The sequence below is a fragment of the Arachis hypogaea genome, chromosome 6 (assembly GCF_003086295.3).
Source record: "Arachis hypogaea cultivar Tifrunner chromosome 6, arahy.Tifrunner.gnm2.J5K5, whole genome shotgun sequence".
NCBI classification, from domain to species: domain Eukaryota; kingdom Viridiplantae; phylum Streptophyta; class Magnoliopsida; order Fabales; family Fabaceae; genus Arachis; species Arachis hypogaea.
Genome location: NC_092041.1, coordinates 118,550,962 through 118,572,168, shown reverse-complemented (window position 1 = coordinate 118,572,168; position 21,207 = coordinate 118,550,962). Strand labels below are relative to the sequence as shown.

Genomic DNA, 21,207 nt, shown 5'->3' with positions numbered 1-21,207 from the left:
CCAAGATCAGTCGAAGAATGTCGACAAAGAAATGATTGGCCAAAATGGGAAGCAGCCATGAAGGCTGAATTAGACTCACTTGCAAAACGTGAAGTCTTTGGACCTATAGTCCGTACACCTGAAGATGTAAAACCTGTTGGATATAAGTGGGTATTTGTGAGAAAACGAAATGAGAAAAATGAAGTCGTGCGCTACAAAGCCCGACTTGTGGCACAAGGTTTTTCACAAAGGCCCGGTATAGATTATGAAGAAACGTATTCCCCTGTAGTGGATGCGATAACTTTGCGTTATTTGGTCAGCTTATCTGCATATCATAAACTGCATATGCATTTAATGGATGTGGTAACAGCCTATTTATACGGCTCATTAGATCGGGATATCTATATGAAAGTCCCTGAAGGATTAAAGATATCTAAACCATCCAATGAATATTCGCAAGGGTTATACTCAGTCAAATTGCAAAGATCTTTATATGGTCTAAAGCAATCTGGACGAATGTGGTATAATCGTCTTACTGAGTATCTGGCCAAAAACGGATTCAAGAATGATGATATCTGCCCATGTGTTTTCATAAAGAAATCTGCATCTAGATTCGTTATAATTGCTGTGTACGTTGATGATTTAAATATCATTGGGACTCTTGAAGAGATTCCAACAATTATAAAAACTCTAAAAGAAGAGTTTGAGATGAAAGATCTTGGAAAGACTAAATTTTGTCTCGGCCTGCAGATCGAGCATATAAAAGACGGGATATTTATTCATCAAACAACATACACAGAAAAGATCTTGAAGAGATTTTATATGGATAAGTCACATCCATTAAGTACCCCAATGATTGTAAGATCTTTGGATGTGAAAAAGGATCAATTCCGTCCTAACGAAGAAAATGAAGATATCCTTGGTTCTGAAGTACCATATCTTAGTGCCATTGGAGCACTAATGTATCTTGCTAATAATACGCGACCTGACATATCATTCGCGGTGAATTTACTAGCAAGGTATAGTTCCTCTCCAACCAAAAGACATTGGAGTGGAATCAAACAAATTTTTCGATATCTTCATGGAACGGTTGATATGGGATTGTTTTACCCCTATGGATCCAAGTCACAACTAGTTGGCTATGCAGATGCTGGCTACTTGTCTGATCCACATAAAGGGAGATCTCAAACAGGATATCTGTTTACATATGGTGGTACAGCTATATCTTGGAGGTCCACGAAACAGACAATTGCTGCAACATCCTCTAATCATGCTGAAATACTGGCGATTCATGAAGCTAGTCGCGAGTGTTTTTGGCTAAGGAGTCTGATTCAATATATTATGTCATCATGTGGACTGATTGATCATAAGATAGCTCCAACTGTCCTGTTTGAAGATAATACAGCATGCATTGCTCAACTTAAAGGCGGATACATTAAAGGCGATAGAACAAAGCACATTTCTCCCAAATTCTTCCTCACTCATGATCTTCAAAATCAAGGGACAATTGATGTCCAACAGATCCGTTCAAGTGACAATCTGGCAGATTTATTCACAAAGTCACTCCCGAAATCCTCCTTTGAAAGATTGGTACATGAGATTGGGATGCGCCGATTTCGAGACATTAAATGATGTCGGCAAGAGGGGGAGACTGTACTCTTTTTTCCTTGGTCAGGTTTTTTTCCCATTGGGTTTTTCTTGACAAGGTTTTTAATGAGGCAGTCCCCATCACAAAGGATATCGTACTCTTTTTCCTTCACTGAGGTTTTTCCCACAGGGTTTTCCTTTAGTAAGGTTTTAATGAGACAATAATCCTTAATGGTCGTCCAAGGGGGAGTGTTGCGATAAGGATAAAAATGGATGACCATGAACAGATCATATTTTCCATGCTGAATGGCTACATTATCAATGTCCTTATATTTAATGATAGTTGAAAATTATAGCCTCCTTGCATGTATAAATAGACATCCTCAGTGCATGATATGGACACACAACAATAACAACAGATTCTTCCTTCCTTTCTATACAAATAAATCAATCATCTTTTTATGTTGCAATCAAATACCCTTCTCCTTATATTACTATTACAATTCTTTCTCTTCTTTTATTTTATAAGTATTTTAAATTCTATTTTCTATTACTCTTTACATATAATATTAATAGTAATATCAACCATCTTTATTATATTGAGATAGTATCAAATGCAAATCTCTCTCTCTTTATTTTTAATACTTTTTCTTATCTTTGTATATATATACAATACGACATATAATATTATTATATATATATAATAATTATTGAGCTAATTATATTAATAATAAAGTCTTCTATTTATACATCTCTATTTTATCTCTTTTATTTATTTTACAACAGTATTTTCTAATATGAAAATTTAATTAGTGAACATACACATGCACCTATAATATACTTGCAGATATACTCGATTATTATTGAGGGATCTAATTCAGAGTTTCACATCATATATATCTAAATTCTTCACCTATGATGATATAACTACCAGAATTTTGTAACACAGTTCAAGAAAAATTGAAGGTACAAAACTTGAAACTCATTGAAACTACCAGAATTCTGTAACACAGTTCAAGAAAAATTGAAGGTACAAAACAACTACCAGAATTGTGTGACGCAGTTCAAGAAAAATTGAAGGTACAAAACTTGAAACTCATTAAAACTTCATCTAACATGCACTGTGTGATAGCTGTGGGTTGAAGCTCTGGTATATCAGTGTGCCAAAGCTAAATACAGCTCCAAACCTTCATCCGAACTCGAACTCTCAGTTCCGGAAGCCTGGATCACCCCACTACTCCCAGCATCCGAATCACCATCATGATTGTCGTTGGCGGCTGGGGGGACACGCCGGCGGAAGTGGAGCTCATGCCTCAATATGGCATGAAACAATATTGGATAGTTGACATGTGGCGTTAAAAACAGCTCGTCATTTGCATTCCGGATCTCTGCCACCATATATATCATATATATCTTCTTGGTCGAGTCCGCGGAGTTCCGACATAATAAATCTTACATGGCCCACAGTTAGATGTGGGCGGACCATGTACCGAGCAGTATATGCGTCATGATCTATGATAACCAGCATTTCCACCCTTGCATTTTGCATTTTGAATAAAAAAAATCTTCGTAAAAAAGATGTAAATTCTATTCTCAAACATAATTTCCAATGCTTTTACTTTCTCTATTAGAAATTTGCTAAACAAAATCACATATCAAGACACAGCATTCATTTTGCATGCTTAATCAACAGACAACACAAGATGCAATAAATAACAAGATTTACATTATTAGAAAGAAAAGGGGAACAAGATTCATCACAGATTAAAAAAATGGAAGCCTGGAAACCAAAATGGACTAACCTAAACTCAAGCAACTAATTGATGGAGACATTATACAATACACTCCATAGATTAATTCATGTTTACCTCCACTGATGACAGTTCTTGAACCCTAACCAAATTCCTAAAATAATGCTAAACCATAAACCACAAAATACAACTAGAAGAATCTCATTCTCTCTTGCAATTAATTATAGGATATAGGTTATGTTCCTGTCCATTAATCTGAGCCGAGGTATAACTCCTTCTAGTGCCGAGATATAACTCCTTCTTCCGTGTGTATGGAGTTTTCTGTCCTAAGAGCACAGATGCCGAGCTATACTTCAGCCGTCAAGGAACACCGGAGGAGGTTGGGACCTGCAAAGAGACTTCAACGGTCAAGTTAATAAGAGTATAAGATAAATATCAAATGACTCAGAATGAATAGTGTTGTGTACCTAAGATTGGAGGTGGACGTATTTATAGAATTGTTGTAGTACGATTACTCTAATATTGTGGATTTATTACTTAGTGGGATAATTATGTGATAACTGCTCTAGTGAGTTTGTTTAGAGAGATTTGTGGAGAGATTCCTGTGCCATTTGGATTGGTACGTAGTTATTTGATTGTATATGATAAGTTCGTTAGGAGAGCAAAATACGTACTCTCCACGTACTCCTCCATGTGTGTATTTAGTTTTAACCAGATTGATTCCGATTTATAGTTTTGAGCCTGCACGTGTGTATTTAGTTTTAATCAGATTGATTTCGATTTATAGTTGTGAGCCAAATTATAGCCAACGGACGGATCAGGTTACGAAAAAAATTTCATACCTTGAGTAGCGCCTGGGTTGAGAGCAACGACGAACCGTGGATATTTTTTGACTTGAGAGTTGAGAGTGAATGTGAAATTGTGAGGAATTCTAGATGGTGCCGTTTAGTTTAATACACTAGGAAATAAGTAGCTTTTATGTCATACTAGCAAAAAACTGTTAGAGACAATTTTATATATCAGTAGTGTTACGTTACCAACTTTTTATCTGCCAAAATCTGCCAACTGAGTTGGACTGGACATGAAGCCTATCTACTAAATAAAGCCACATCTAAGTTAATCATGGTTTAATCCTAATTTATCACATGTTGGTAATAGTTGGCAGACTCTCTCTTGGTAACGTATACTTTTCTCTTGGTTAAAACTAAATACACACATGGAGGAGTACGTGGAGAGTACGTGTTTTGCTCTCCTAACGAACTTATCATATACAATCAAATAACTACGTGCCAACCCAGATGGCACAGGAATCTCTCCACAAATCTCTCTAAACAAACTCACTAGAGCAGTTATCACATAATTATCCCACTAAGTAACAACTCCACAATATTAGAGTAATCGTACTACAACAATTCTATAAATACGTCCACCTCCAATCTTAGGTACACAACACTATTCATTCTGAGTCATTTGATATTTATCTTATACTCTTACTAACTTGAGCGTTGGAGTCTCTTTGCAGGTCCCAACCTCCTCTGGTATTCCTTGACGGGCTGAAGTATAGCTCGGCATATGTGCTCTTAGGACAGAAAACTCCATACACACGGAAGAAGGAGTTATATCTCGGCACTAGAAAGAGTTATACCTCGACTCAGATTCCTGGACAGAAACAATAACCAATAAAATTTATTATTTTTTTAATATTTAGCTTACACTTTTTTTTGGTGACTATTTGGCTTACACTTTAAACATTAAGTATTAATTTCATTATAAAATTTTAATAATATAAAAAAAATATCAGCTCAAAATATTAATCTCTAATATTTCTTTAAAGTTAAGCACAAACGTGCATTGTTTTACACACAACTTGTTATAAATAATCATAGTACATTAAGACTATCTTTTCATTGAAATTTTTTATAAAAAATCATATATTATATTATTTATTATTATTTAATTATTAAATTTAAAATTTAACTTATAATTTAATTTGTTACATTTTATTTTATTCATGAGTTATTATTTAGTGAATATTTTATGAATAATATATGTTTAAAATGAAGTTTTCCCTAAACCATTGGAAACACAAGATGTGGAGATTGGTGGGGGAAGATGAGGCAAAAAGGAAGTGATGAATTTGCCTATTCTTTAATTGTATGAGATTGATAATTGTTTGTACCATAGCAATTGCTTGTTATTAGCAAGTCAAAGCCACATTACCAAGAGTAATGTTATTTGTACAGAACATTGGTTGGATCCTTTTGGACTTTTGGTATGTTTGACACATTGTCATCACCCCCATGCTCAAGCAATCAAACAACATGGTGGTGCTAAATTATGTGCACTAGCAATTGCTTATTTGTACCACACCCCTCCTTGTAGGTCAATGAAATGATAAACGGGGTGTTACAATTTTTTGAGGAATTAGAATTTAAAAGTGTGAAGAATATTTGCTCAAACTTTCTTTAGCTAAGTGTATTATTGTAAATTAAATCCTCTTAAGCATTGTGGCATATGCACTAATTTTCCCTGTGAATTTATATCACAATAAAGATACATTCTTCTTCTTTAAAACATTAATATTATTTATCTCACAGTAAATATATTTAACAATAAAAGATAGTATTTTTAATCTTATATAAAATTACATTAATAATTAAAAATATCATTAATTTTTATAGAGAGTAAAACATTCACACAATGACACAAACCCAACAATATTTTTTATTTTATTTTTATTCATTTATTGAAAAGAGAAGAAAATTTACAACAGATGTAAACACCCAAAAAAAAAATATCTAATACTTGGAGTAAAAGACTTCCATTGACAAAAAAAAAAAAAACCCACCAAAGTTGATGCTTTTGCTTTCTTACAGTTGAAAGCGCTGACTAAACAGTAGTTGTCTCTGTACTTCTCTTCATTCCTCAATCGAATCTCAAACTGATATTAGCACGAAAAAAGGAAGGGGAAAAAAAAATCATCTTTTTAATCTCTTCTTGATTTCCACCTCCAATAACTCAAACACCCATTTTCTATTTTTGCCAAAATCTCATTTATTTCTATTCTTTTCTTCTTGAGTCACTTTGAAACTGACACTTCTCCTATCAACAGTAACACCTTAACTATCTTCACTTTCATCAGGTACGGTGCCTTCTCAGATTTGAGAATTTCATTTAAAATTTCACTATAAAGTGCCTATTAGATTCATATATGATAAATCTAGCTTGGTGCCTATTAGGTTGTGAGTGAATATTGCTATGTTTGTTCTCAACATTTTCTTAATCTTTTACTTAGATGTAGATGAATAAAGCTAGCTTGTGCTGAACTTCAGATTTTTAGATTAAGGGTGTGTGAGAACTGAGAAATTTACTTCATTGTTAGCTGATTTTGCCCCAATTAGATTAGCTAGAGTGTAGTGGATGTGGATTTGTGATTTTAGATATAGTGGCTTGACTCGGTCTGATTCGATTCGATTCGATTCGTGCAAGATTAGTTGAATTCTAGAGGATTTTGGGATAGTGGTGAATTTAGAGTGAGTGATTGATGGCCATTGCAAAGTTGGCTAGGAAAGTGAAACGCCCATATGGGTTATGGGTGAAGATGACAGCTGTGACAATGTTGGGTTTGTGCTTCATCTTTGTGTGGGGGGTGTTCTCGAATTCGTCTTCGTCTATTACCACACAAAGGGAAAGCTTTGAAGACATTATAGAACCTTCTTCCTCCTCTTCTACTTCTTCTAAAGGGGTTCAAACACAAACACAACTACCACACAAGAAGGAGGAGACTAAGGCAGAGGAAAAGCAAAATTTTGGTGGCGTGTCGAATAAGGAGAAGGATGTGTTGGGGGAGGATGAAAAGAAGGGTAATAGTTCTGCCACCGTACCTCCAGAACATGACAAAGGGGTGGCACCACATAAAAGGGTGCATAAGAATGATAGAGATAAAGATAAAGTGAGAGCAAATGAAGTGTCTGAATCTGATGGTAATGATGAATCAGATGATAAGGAAGAGAAAGAGGAGAGTGAAGGAGAGTTGGAAGGTGAAAAAGAAGGGTCTGATCGTGATGGTGAAGTGGGTGTGGATTTTGAAATGGATGATGGTGGTGACAGTGGTTTAGCTGAATCTCTGGATCAGGATTCTAAACTGTTTGAAGATGGAGGTGTGGGAACAAGCAAGGGACAGTTTAAAGGGCCATTGTTTGATCCAAATGCTAGCTATAAGTGGAAATCGTGTAGTACTCGGAGCAAGCATAACTATATTCCTTGTATTGATATTGAAGTTGGTGGTGGAAAGGTTCAGAGTTACCGTCATACTGAGAGGAGTTGTCCAAGGGCGCCAGTAATGTGTTTGGTTCCTCTTCCTCATGGTGGATACGGGTATTCGCAACCATGGCCTGAGAGCAAATCAAAGGTACATGAACTGAAAAAGTTAGATTAAGTGTTGGTGAGTTGAAGTGTATCTTCCTTAATGGTATAAACATCTTGTGTCAGTGCAGATATTGTTCAAGAATGTTGCACACCCGAGACTCGCTGCTTACATGAAGAAGCATAGTTGGTTGGTGGAGTCCGGCGAGTATCTTACTTTTCCTCAAAACCAGTCTGAGTTCAAAGGTGGGATTCAGCACTATCTTGAGTCAATTGAAGAGGTAAGTGTTCTATTAGGGTGTTGCAACAGCTAGAGTTTTATTTCACAAACATGATATATTGTTAGTAATTTGAGGACATGCGTTTTGCATTTTCCTAGGAAGCATCTAGTTTCAAGCTTGGTGTTTATGTTGCATCTTAAATATGTTTCCACTTATTGTTTACACAAGCACACTCATTGATCAGTGATATTTTCACATTCACAAAGGTGCTCTCTTTAGGAACAATAGGATAGAAATGCATCTGTGCCTTTAACAACATGATTATTTTGGAAACGTTTTGAATACTGTTCTGAATATTACAGATGGTACCAGACATTGAGTGGGGAAAAAACATTCGTGTTGTCCTTGAAATTGGGTGTTCAGATTCAAGTTTCGTGGCTGCGCTTCTTGATAGAGATGTTTTAACATTGACCCTAGGCTTGAAGCATGATCTAGTGGACTTAGCTCAGGTGGCACTCGAACGTGGCTTTCCGGCAGTAGTTAGCCCTTTTGGTAGAAGAAGGCTTCCTTTTCCAAGTCAAGCTTTTGATGCTATTCATTGTGGGGGTTGCAGCATCCCTTGGCATTCGAATGGTTTGTGTCCATTTCTTTGCACCTTTTTGAAGTAATGGTTCTGTTCTCCAAATTCTACTTATCATATTACAACAATAACTCAATTTTTCTCCCTGTTTTAGGGGGTAAGCTTCTGTTCGAGATGAATCGGATTCTAAGACCGAGTGGATACTTTATTATGTCGACTAAACATGACAGCATTGAAGAAGAAGAAGGTTGGTCAGTCTCACTTTAAATCAAACTGTTTCTTGCAGTTCATTATTTTCTTCACCCCCATCTTCTCTTTTTTTGTGGTACATTCTTGCATTGCTATACAAGTAACATTGATGCATCTTTTTCTTTTGCAGCCATGACTTCATTGACAGCATCTATTTGTTGGAATGTTCTGGCACATAAAAGTGACGACGTTGGTGAAGTTGGAGTTAAAATATATCAAAAGCCTGAAGGAAATGAGATATATGAATTGAGGAGGAAGAAAATTCCACCACTTTGCAAAGAGAGTGAAAATCCTGATGCAGCATGGTATGCTTCTGTTACATTATTTTGCCAAAACTGCTTCATGATTTATCCAACTTGGCTTTCTACATCATATGACTTACCTTATTATCTAAATAGGTATGTTCGAATGAAGAGTTGTTTGCACAGCATTCCAATTGGAATTGAACAACATGGAGCAGAGTGGCCCGAGCAATGGCCAAAGAGGCTTGAATCATATCCTGATTGGATAAGCAGCAAAGAGAAATTGGTTGCTGACATGAACCACTGGAATGCTGTTGTTAACAGGTCCTATCTCAATGGATTGGGCATTAACTGGCCGAGCATCCGAAATGTAATGGACATGAAAACCATCTATGGAGGGTAGGCCTGCGAAACAACTCGATTTTTTACTTGATGTGAAAGTCATAGAGCTTGTAGTACAGAAATACTTGTATGCTATCTATGCTCCTATAGCACATTTAAATTCTCATTCATACATGCACTAAATATACTTAAGGAGCTGCATATTTTTTTTCTCTGATACATATTTGAATGCACATGAAAATATGCTAGAAACATGGTTGATGATAATTTGTTCTGCTGCAAAAACACAGATTCGCTGCTGCCCTCTCTCGGTCTCAACCGAATGTCTGGGTGATGAATGTAGTACCTGTTCACGCGCCGGACACACTTCCCATCATTTTTGAACGCGGCCTAATTGGTGTCTACCATGATTGGTGCGAGTCATTTGGTACTTACCCAAGAACATATGATCTTTTGCATGCTGATCATTTATTCTCACGGCTCAAAAACAGGTATCAATATGCAATTTTCCTAAAGTTTCAGTTTCCAAGTGTTATTCCATGACATCAATTTTAGTTTCACTTCTTGTTCATAGTGAAGTTAGAATTATTGTGAGTTTTCACCTAGAATTATATGTCACAAAATACTAACTTATGATATGGTATTAGAGCTTTTAGAATTCAAAGTTAGATTAAGTTTTGAGATAGTGATGGTTCATGACATTATTAGAATCGACCGAACATCTGCATACCACTCAATAACTATCATAGGATAGACTCTGATACCATATTATAATTGATATAATACGAGTAATTCTATCGTATTTTTTTGTTTGCAGCATTCATATTAAAAGAAAAATAATAATAAATTTAAGGATTGAGTTTTGCAGGTGCAAGCAACCTGTATCTATTGTTGTTGAGATGGATCGAATGTTAAGGCCTGGAGGATGGAGTATCATACGTGACAAAGTTGAAATTCTTAATCCATTGGAAGAAATACTTAGAAGCATGAAATGGGAGATAAGAATGACCTTTGCTCAAGACAAAGAGGGTATCTTATGTGCACAGAAAACTATATGGAGGCCTTAAATTATTAATCTTCTTCCTTATATGCATCATGCATCAAAGTTTCTTCCTTCTACCACACCATATAAATCACAAAAATAGCCAATTCGGCTTAAATCATCAAGACCTTCATTCATTCAAATTAAAGAGTGAAAATTTGACGGTGAAAATTCACGTGCATTTATTTTTGTGTGAAGATGACAAGTTAAAAATTGTTAGATGATACTATTATCTTCATATAAAGACAACTGCATGTGAATAATTACTAAAATTGACGAGGGAGTTTTTCCATAGTCATTCTTCATCTAACAAATTCAAATGATTCTATACCTGTTTTTATTTTTACATTTTCCAACCTCCATTTGTATATTAGATTTTGTAATAGTTGTAGTTATTATTGGCTTAATGTTATCTTCAAGCTTTGTAGTGTATACCAATTTGTAAGCCAGTTTAAATCTTATAAACCATAAGATTATTTTATGATATTTTCTTAAAGGAAAATAATTAATATATAAAGAAATTTATATTAAGAAAATAAAATTGGACACTAACAAAGAGGAAGTAGATTTATAGGAACAAATAATCTCATGGTAATTTAATTTAATTTTTTTTCTTTTTGACAGAATTTTTTTTGTTGGTATTTGATTTTGTTTATGGTAAACTGAGCCCAAAACACAAGTCCCAAAAAGCAATGAGCCCATTAAAGAGGAGCCCATAATGTATTGGGCTATCATGTTTAAATTAAAGCCCATTAATCATACGATTCGTTTATGACGTCGTCGTCTTCTTCCCCATTCCTTTGTTTCAGTGCTGCAAGAGAAAAAGGAAATACCTAAAATGCCCTCTGCATTGTCTTCTTTCCCAGCGCGTGTGACGCTACTCGCTCTCTTCTCCGCCACAACCTTCTACTTCCTCTACAAGTCTCGCCGCTTGCGCCACCTCAAAACCCTCACTCTCTCTTCAAAACACACTACACGTGGCAAAATCCTATTCGTTTCACAAACCGGAACTTCCAAAAACCTAGCACAGCGCCTCCACAATCTCTTAGCCTCAAAGGGCGTCGTTTTCGACCTCGTAGATGCTCAGAGCTACGAGCCCGAAGACTTACCGAAAGAAACCCTAGTTCTCATCGTTGCTTCGACTTGGGAAGATGGGAATCCACCTTCTGGAGCACGGTTTTTTGCCACGTGGCTCGCGGAGAGCGTGAAGGATTTTAGGGTTGGGGCGTTGCTTCTGAAGGGTTGTAGGTTCGGGGTGTTTGGTGTGGGGAGTAGAGCTTATGGAGAGAGGTTCAATGCGGTGGCTAAGGGTTTTGTGAAGCAGATTAGGGATTTGGGTGGGAGTGAGGTTGTGCCTTTAGGGGAAGGTGATGTTGATGGTGGTGAATTGGATTTGGATTTTGAGAAGTGGTGTGAGAAGGTTGTTGGTTTTTTGAAAGGCAAGGTTTTGGAAAATGGGGTTAATGGTAATTTGGAGTGTGGGGTTTATGATTCTGAGGAGGAATCTGAAGGAGAGAGTGATTTGGAGGAAGAGGAAATTGTTGATCTTGAGGACATTGCTGGGAAGGTGCCACCAAGGAAGAAGACGGCAGCGGCAGCTGAGAGTAATGGTAATGGAAATGGAAAAGTGAATGGCCAAAGGGAAATGGTGACTCCAGTTATTAGAGCTAATTTAGAGAAGCAGGTATAATATCATCATTGTAATAGTATTGGTTTCAAATTGCAGATACAGTTGGTGTTGCTATGGTATTGTAACTACTACAATTGCTAAAAATTGCGGAATGTGATCTAAAAACCATTAGGTTGTGCTTTATATAATGACATCTATGGATATAATGCCGTGCAGAAATTTGCTATTTGCAAATTATTGGTTTAGAGAAGCAAGCATATTAGACTTTAGAGTTTCATATATTGGTTTATTGATGTTCACTGTCAATTTGCAGGGGTATAAAATTATTGGTTCGCATAGCGGTGTTAAGATTTGTAGATGGACCAAGTCACAGCTTCGAGGACGGGGTGGTTGCTACAAGCATTCATTCTATGGTATTGAGAGCCATAGGTAAAGTAACTTGCCTTACTGTGCTCTTTTATTTGTTTTAGGTACTGTTAGTTTCATTATGCTTGAGGTGCTACAACTTTTAGATTTCTTTTAGATGGCAACTATAGATATTTATTCACTACGTTAGTTTCATTATGCCTGACCTTCATAGTTTTTATAATACTGCACTCTGTAATGTAAGAGTAAATCTCATCACATTGTAGTGTATCAATAATTTTAAAAAAATTAACAGAAAAGGAAGAGAAGGTAATAAATAAATATATGGAAGAAAAACATGTGGTATATTATTGTTACTTTGGCATACTGTAGTAGCCTTAATTTTATTATCCAGTCATTGGTATTTTGGAATCATTTTCACTAAACATTTGCTTTTGGTTTTCCCCCTTTTTTTTTTTTTGAATGAATAGGTGCATGGAGGCAACCCCTAGCCTGGCCTGTGCAAATAAATGTGTTTTTTGTTGGAGACATCACACAAATCCAGTGGGAAAAAGTTGGCAATGGAAGATGGATGATCCAATAGAGATTGTAAATTCTGCAATAGAGATGCATTCAAATATGATTAAACAAATGAAAGGAGTTCCTGGTAAATTTATGTTTTTATGCTTGATAATTTCATAGTATGAAGCTATGTTGCTGATTGATGAACCCACACAGTTAGACAATAGAGCTGACAAAAAAGTTTCCTATTTCAATATTTTGCTAGGGGTTGCACTTTTATGCATGTAATGACTTCAGTTTTAGGACTCACCTCCAAATATATGCATGTGTGCTGTTGTGGTGGGATAATCAATATCTTTGTCATCACTTTAATTGATCCACTCTAACTTTATCGTAGGAGTTACCCTGGAGCGACTAAACGAAGGTCTTACACCACGACATTGTGCATTATCTCTTGTTGGGGAACCTATTATGTATCCAGAGATAAATACACTTGTGGATGAACTGCACAAAAGGAGAATTTCCACTTTTCTGGTGACAAATGCACAGTTTCCAGATAAAATAAAGTCAATGAAGCCTCTCACCCAGGTTTTGTGTAGCTTCCAGAGTTTCACATCTTAAAACATGCTTGTATACGAGCCAAACTTAATTTTCTTGTTTGTGTCTTGCAGTTATATGTCAGTGTAGATGCTGCAACAAAAGACTCCTTGAAGGCAATTGATAGGCCACTCTTTGGAGATTTCTGGGAACGATTCATTGTGAGTCCATTTTAATTGACAGTGAAAAACTGTGTGAAATTATATTCTGATAACAAATCATCACAGTAATCAATAACAATAAGCATAGGATGTGAAATGTGTAATTTCACTTACAGTTTTATAGAGATGTAGTTTTCCTGCCTGATGTTGCCAAGCTCTGGTTTGGATTCAAATTGAGGATCCTTAGTATATGGTCCTTTATCCTATATCAGTTTATTTTATGTTGCCATTTGATATATTCTATGTTCTCTTGATCAACTGGTCTATTATGTGCCAGGATTCCTTGACAGCCCTGAAGGAAAAACATCAAAGAACTGTATACCGCTTGACATTGGTGAAAGGTTGGAACACTGAAGATGTTGATGCTTATTACAAGCTCTTTAGTATTGGAGAACCTGACTTTGTTGAAATCAAGGGAGTTACATATTGTGGCTCGTATGCTTCTTCCTTCTCTTCTGTGCACCCTCTTTGCTCAAGATATCTTCTCGTTTGTCAAAAGCACCATTCAGTGACAATTATCTCTTGATTTTCTTTTGCAGCTCTGCCACATCAAAATTGACGATGGAAAATGTGCCTTGGCATGCTGATGTGAAAGCTTTTTCAGAGGCCCTTGCTCTGAAAAGCCAAGGGGAGTATGAAGTTGCTTGTGAACATGCTCATTCATGTTGTGTTCTCTTAGCAAAGACTAAGAAGTTCAAGATTGATGACAAGTGGTATACATGGATAGACTACGATAAATTTCATGACCTGGTAGGTGTCTGTTTTCCTGGCTTTCCTGCTATGCTGAACCGACTTTGAGTTGTTATTTTATTTATGAAACTTCATTTAAAATCAGGTGGCGTCTGGAAGAACTTTTGACAGCACAGATTACATGACTGCTACACCTTCATGGGCTGTCTATGGAGCACAGGAAGGTGGTTTCGATCCTGAACAATCAAGATATAGGAAAGAGAGACGACATCATAAATCAAGTCGCAATCAATCAGGTTAGAAAATTCGGGGAGCCCGTATACATAGGTTAAACAACCTTGGCAGTGTATTTAGCCTTAATACCTTAAATGTCACAATATAGAGTCCTGCACTAGTGATGTTTTTGAAATTGAGATTGGAATGATATGTTGAGCTTTCCCATTTTTGCCCCTTTTGATTTTCTCCACTCAATCATTTTCTTAGATTCCAATTTCATAAGTGATGTTTTTAGTTTTGATATATTACTATTATCACATATTAGTGGTAAGCTATATCACTTGCAGTTAATGACTGTGTTTATGTCTTGTATCCAAATTTTACCACTTTGTATTCTTTGAAACCACAGTGGTATAGAATGCTTTTTCAATTATTTGCAAGTGCCGTATGTTAGAAGTCAGATTTACCTTTTTCTCGCTAAAACATGCCTTCACATTGCACCATCTTTTCTGGGAATTTTCCTTAGTAGTCCCTATCAATAATTTAATTAATCTGCCATCTTAACCTTTAGCTCAAGACAAGTGTTAGGACCACTTTGTCTGATTTGTGTGCTAACCTACATAAATCAAGGTTATTTTTGTAATTAGCTACGAATATAAATTATTTTGTCTTTTTTAGTACTCATAACAATAACTACCCTCCCCAATTAAGGGCAGTAAATTCACGAGCACAAGCTCTCTTCCCATGTTTGAGTTGTTTGAATTTTTGAATTGTTTATAAGACTAATTTGTAATCTCCATGTTTGCTTTTCACTTAAATTCTTATGGGGGTAATTGGGAAATGATTTATCTTTCTAACTACCAAGTAAGAATTGGTTATTTTATAAGATTAAAAAACATTGTTGCCATTTATTTCTTCCTTTAATATTTTGGAAAAGGATTTGATTTTCATATTACATTAGTAAAAATAACTATTTTTCACATAAATAGTTATTAAAAAACAAATTTATATCCTTTAAAGTGAGAAAATTGATAAAGTAGTAAAGTTAGGGGTTAATCACCGTTGATTTTGTAACTTCATGAAATGTGTACCATACTATCTTAATTTAAGAGTGATTAACTCTTCATTTTACCACTTTACTAATTTTTTACCTTGGAGGATCTTGATCCTTGAAAAATAGATAAAATTAGATGACTGTGATTTGTGAAAAATATTTCATACTATTAGACAATCAAAATTAAATTCTTTGAAAACTGTGTAAAATGATTCAATTGGTAATCATACTGCTTTTAGTTTTCACAGGATTGAGATTTTTTTTCTTTTTTTGACTGAAACACTCAAAATCTAAGAAGCATGTCTTTGTAAATGGTGGTCTATACTTAAACTCATTTATTAGTCATTCTCAATATATCGAGAGTGATAAAACAAGCAAAACAATATAGAAATGGATTGGACAGAATAAACCCTTGATGGAGGAAAAGTTTTAGTGCAATATTTATGGCCCTCGATGTACAAATTGCACGGTGGGCCATTTCTATCTAAAATTTATAGAAAAGTGGTCACTACTCTTTCACACGCTATGTTATATGCTTGTCTTTATTAACACAATCTATTGTGTCTATTTCTGATTTATTTGTTTAAGTAGTGCATGGAAATTGCAAACCTTACTAAACCTAGCAAAAGATACCATAAACTAGGACCAAATACATGACCTTGTGTAGCAAGCAATCATATTGACACTAGGTTTAAGCATTTGTGTAACATGAAACTATACAAGTAAACCAAGCTTTAGAAGATTTGCTCTTTTTCTCCAACCCGGGGTTTTACCGACCAGCGTCGCTGGCTACATTGGGCAATACAGCCAAAATGTCAGATGGATGTTACTTGGCTATGTCGGACAGTCTGATAGAGGGCTGTCCGAATCTCCAGAAACCCGAAATGAGAGGCTGTTCCTTTTTCAGTGAGCGTGCACTAGCCATTGCTGCAATGCGCCTTATCTTAGGTACTTGTGGGTGCAAGGCTATGGTGCCTCTTCTTCTAGACGCGATCTTTTGGCTATGGCTCGCCCCTTTTGGAATATCGAGTTGATTCCTTCTAGACACGTGGCGGTAAATAATAATCTGGAAATGCCAGTAATCATTGAGCATCCGGCTCACATTCTTGTAGAACTTCTTGCTCTACTTGCAGTATTAGGGTTTTCATTTTTCACTGCAGTTCCTAGACAATAGTCTTTTAGTAAGGCCGTCTTACCTATTTTTTTTTTGTGGTCAGATAGATTGGATAACCTCCAATCTTAGGTATCACAACACACTCACGCTACACACACCCATACAACACTAAAAGGCTCATATTCAACACTTGGCACATTCACCAAGATTTGAACCTAGGTGCAGCATATTAAAAAGCATATGGTTTTATCAATTGAGCTAGGGCTGTCTTCTTACTTGTAATTTTAAAACTCTTTTACGGATCTACCAACTCAGTAATTCGGTTCTCTCTTAGCTGACGATGCTCAATTTTGTGAATAAGATGATGCAAGAGTTAATTTTTCCATTTGAACTCTTAATCAGACCTTTAATCTAATTTAATAAATAGAATACAAGATGTTATTATGTTACCTATGTATGATTTGGTTGACTATCTTGGATTTTGATTGGGTACACAGAATATTCCGGCCAATAAGAATAAGACAAAAAGCTAGAATTTTGTTGGGGAATTTTGGAATTGAAACACATATAATATATGACGACAAAGTTTTTACATCAGGTCTATAATAAGTTCAGATAATTGAAAATTTTGACACAAAAAAAAAAATAATTGAAATTTTGAATACGTTAATATTTTCTAATGAAAAGACTCCACTCATAGGACACTTATTTTTTACAAGATATATCATAAAATATTTAATCGTGTTTTATTTTTTTTTTTTCATTTTTGGGTCAGAGAATATGTTCTAATTTAAATAGGTAAGTTTTTAATTTAAACTAAGAGAAGGTTTTTGTTTTTTTTTGTTTTTCTGTTTTTTTGTTTTTTTGTTTTTTTTGTTTTTTTTTTAAAAAAGAGAGCTCGACACATTAAACGTAAATCTTATTACAGTAGAAAACTAAGAAAATAAAACAGAGACTAAAGTACTCAACAAAAGGTTACCATATTCTTTGAATACTTTTGACTTATAAAACACAAAAAAAAAAAAAATGATGAAAGCTCATGAGCTTTTGGTTTTTCAAATGTATCTTTTTATAGATGCTGTGGGATGTGACACTTCCAAAAATTTATTTGGTAAAGAATAGAATTGAGTGAAGAATGAAGATATTTATTAGATTTTCACTAACTTGATGAATCGGGACAACATCCTTGCAAGCTTCATGGCATTGATACTTGCTCAACTGCTTATCCACTTCAGAAGATTACTTATTCTCTGTAGAAAACTAGAAATCATTGCATTTGAACAACCAATGCCACACGAATCCAAGCCTTGCGTTTCTAAATCAGTACCTCTATTACTGCAATTTGTGGTCATGGTGCATATAATTTAGAAGCATTGACATCTGTAAACTCTAGATTGTATCCCTGCTTTCTTTGTTTTTTACAGACGACCTTACTGCAGAAGGATTATGGAATGAAAACGGGGGAAATGCAGAGGAATTGATTATCGACCTATCATTTATCCTTAATACTTTGCTTTAAATTCCAAACTTGATTTGTCAACACTCATCAGATTTGAGGGAGGTTAGGTCTCCTTAACAACTTATTAGAAGAGATAAATACGCTAAACACAAGGCACTTTTTTATGCGGCAAAGTTAAAAGGGGGACGGGAGGGGTGCGGAATTTGCATATCCATATCCAATTCCATTTCAGTGATTCCTAATCGTATCATAATTCGACGCCGCCATGAACAACAATGATCGGGTGCTGTCAATCCCACTGAAGAAGACTGATCCGGTGGAGCTGTACCTGCCGTTACGTAAGTTGGTAGCCTCAAAATACTCCGAGAGCGATGCACAAAAAGTTGAAAGCGTTCTCCAAACCCTAAACAAATGCCGCCGGGACATGGTGGAGCCTAGAGCGGACCTCTCCCTTCCCATGCAACGTGACTGCCTCCTCCACTACTTCAAATGCCTTTCCATGGTTGAGTCACTCTTCACCTCTCTCTCCTCCGACGCCGACCCCATTCTCTTTGTCTGGTACGACGCCTTCAACCCTGACCATCAGGATGGGGTCTCCTCACAGCGCAGCGCCATCCAATTGGAGAAGGCCGCTGTTGTCTTCAACCTCGGAGCCATCTACAGCCAGATTGCTGCCTCCTGCGACCGTACCACCGCCCTTGGCCGTCACCTTGCAATGGAAGCCTTCAAAGTTGCCGCCAATTTCTTCCTCCAACTCTGGCAGGTTTTTGCCAAGGACGTGGTCGCCACCCTCGATTTGACTCTCGTCTTCGCGGAGTTTCTGCAGCGCCTCTTCTCCGCTCAGGCTTCCGAGCTGGAATTACGGGAAGAACTGAACAACAACGACGCCAGTTACGCTCTCCAACAACACCGATGTGCCCTATCGTTTATATCGGTCAGTCTTCACTCTTGATTGATTTTACATTTATTCTTCATTCTAATGATGATGAATTGATGATGATGATGTTTAGGTTTATAAGCTTTATCGTAGAGCATATGCACTGATACCTACTGATTCGGCTGCACGGAAACATGTCCGCTCTTTTGACCCAACCTGGGTAACTCATCTTTACCAGAAGAAGAGATTCTTTCAGGCAGAGGCTCGTCAGAGGCAATCATCCATCCTACCCGAATCCGAGCGACCTGGAGTATACTCAAAGGTCGAATCTTGTGCTCTTGATCATGATGCAGAATGTATCCCTGAGATATTAGTTAGAGGGATTTGCTGCAGGCCCTCGAAGAAACACAAGCTGATGTACGGAGAACGAAAACGAACACGAAAACAAAGGTACATTGACCTCAACCTCTCGGAGTACAATCCTTTCAAGATGATGAAGTATGGAAAGCTGGTGGCTTACCCATGGGACATGCCTCCTCCTTATCCAACAGATTCGGCAATCCTCTCATCTTCCTTGTCTTCTTTGTCATCAGATATTCTTGCATTCATTCCTTTGAAGAAGAGTGAGCCCTTGAATCTCTATGAGTCCCTGCGCAGTTACTTTGTCCTCAAATACTCTGAGAGTGTGGCAGAGAGAGTAGATGGCCTTCTGGAAATGCTACACAAATTGCGCAATGAGATGCTGCGTGATGACCTTTCGCTACCCCTTCGCCGTGACTGCCTCATGCGTTATTACAAATGCCTTTGCATGATTGAGCCTGTCTTCCCTATGAATGCCTCACCCAACCCACCTATCTTTGTTTGGTACAATGCCATCAACCCTCAACAGCACTCTTCTCAGCATAACATCCATTTGGAGAAGGCCTCTGTTCTCTTCAACCTGGGAGCCCTCTGCACCTACATTGCTCTCTCCTGCGATCTCACCACCGTCCAAGGCCGTCGCCTTGCCATGGACGCCTTAAAGGATGCTTCGTATTGGTTCCATCAACTGGCCATGTTTGAGTCTCGCAAGGCATCTGGCACCATTGACGTGTCACGATACTACATCCATGTCCTAGATTTTCAGTTTCTCGACTTGGAATTGAAGTTTCGTGTTCCCCAACCTGATGAACCATCATTATCTGGATATCCTGTATGTATGATCATCTACCGTTTCAGTTGATCTTTTCTTAGTACAATTGATTGATGTCAATCTTGATTTGTTAAATTGTTTGATTGAGATGATGCAGGTTTCAGCTTATTATCCGTCGACATCTGGGCCTCCTTTAGCTTATGATCCATCGAGTGATGTCACTCAACAATTTGTTTTAGGGTATTCTAATGCTCACTCCCTGCTTCAAGGGGTATGTGAAATACCAGCACCATGCTTAGACCTTCTCTCTGAGGTTAGCCCCGTCAAGATTAAAGATGGAAATCTTGTGGCCAATGCCGCAACCTTAGAGGGCACCAAATTTGGCATTGGAGAACATGAGCTTGCAGGAGACACAACAACTGTAGCATTACCGTAGAGAAAAGCTTTAGTTGGCACAGTGTTTTTTCTTTACAAATTTCTCTCAAACCCCTATGTGCATAAGAATTGATAAACTGAGAATTACACAATTAAAACTTCAATCAATTTCTGAGTTCTTCATTACTTTCATATTTCTCGTACTATATATTTAAGCCTTAATACATATACCATATGTCCTTATTGGATATAATATATTATGCAATGTTGTATTATATGAGAATTAAATTATCTGTTATAGATATGACTTATGATAGAATGAAATATTATCATGTTTTATATTATAGAGCCAACCCTACCTAACCAAAAAAATATATTCATATCCTCTCTCTTCTTTAATTTCAATTGATAATTTCTCTCTACTTTCCTCAAGTTCTCATATATATTATTTTGTAATCAATCATCCCTCAAAGTCAAGAAACTAAAACAATCATAAAGTGTGTGTGTCTCTTTTTGTGTCTATATATATATATAAGTAATATTTAAATATTTTGAAGATGATTCCAAGAATTGACACTAGTAGCAATCAAATTGAATCCCCATAATCAATTATTAATATGTATGCAAACATCAAACTAATGAGGCCAAGACATGGTAGTTGTTACGGTGGGTAACCG

The 21,207-nt window shown here is 36.5% G+C and overlaps 3 protein-coding genes across 4 annotated transcripts; all 3 read left to right on the top strand.

The window, feature by feature from the left end:
- Positions 1–6,089: 6,089 nt before the first annotated feature.
- Positions 6,090–10,790, top strand: LOC112697961 (probable methyltransferase PMT28). 2 transcript variants are annotated; one of them, XM_072198493.1, is made up of 9 exons: positions 6,160–6,459; positions 6,613–7,728; positions 7,814–7,963; positions 8,266–8,536; positions 8,638–8,730; positions 8,863–9,037; positions 9,131–9,373; positions 9,607–9,807; positions 10,185–10,790. In XM_072198493.1, the coding sequence occupies exons 2-9, from the start codon at positions 6,862–6,864 to the stop codon at positions 10,381–10,383; spliced, it is 2,199 nt and encodes a 732-aa protein (XP_072054594.1). In that variant the 5' UTR covers positions 6,160–6,459; positions 6,613–6,861; the 3' UTR covers positions 10,384–10,790. The 2 variants fall into 2 exon arrangements, with proteins under 2 accessions (XP_025607156.1, XP_072054594.1); XM_025751371.3 differs by having other exon boundaries at positions 6,090–7,728.
- Positions 10,791–10,908: 118 nt separating this feature from the next.
- On the top strand, positions 10,909–14,952 carry LOC112697963 (S-adenosyl-L-methionine-dependent tRNA 4-demethylwyosine synthase-like). Its single transcript, XM_025751375.3, has 8 exons — positions 10,909–12,042; positions 12,302–12,417; positions 12,825–13,000; positions 13,253–13,443; positions 13,527–13,613; positions 13,891–14,048; positions 14,153–14,363; positions 14,449–14,952. The coding sequence occupies exons 1-8, from the start codon at positions 11,197–11,199 to the stop codon at positions 14,602–14,604; spliced, it is 1,941 nt and encodes a 646-aa protein (XP_025607160.1). The 5' UTR covers positions 10,909–11,196; the 3' UTR covers positions 14,605–14,952.
- Positions 14,953–17,431: 2,479 nt separating this feature from the next.
- Positions 17,432–20,722, top strand: LOC112697962 (uncharacterized). Its single transcript, XM_025751374.3, has 3 exons — positions 17,432–19,080; positions 19,157–20,215; positions 20,313–20,722. The coding sequence occupies exons 1-3, from the start codon at positions 18,412–18,414 to the stop codon at positions 20,589–20,591; spliced, it is 2,007 nt and encodes a 668-aa protein (XP_025607159.1). The 5' UTR covers positions 17,432–18,411; the 3' UTR covers positions 20,592–20,722.
- The last annotated feature ends 485 nt before the right edge of the window (positions 20,723–21,207 follow it).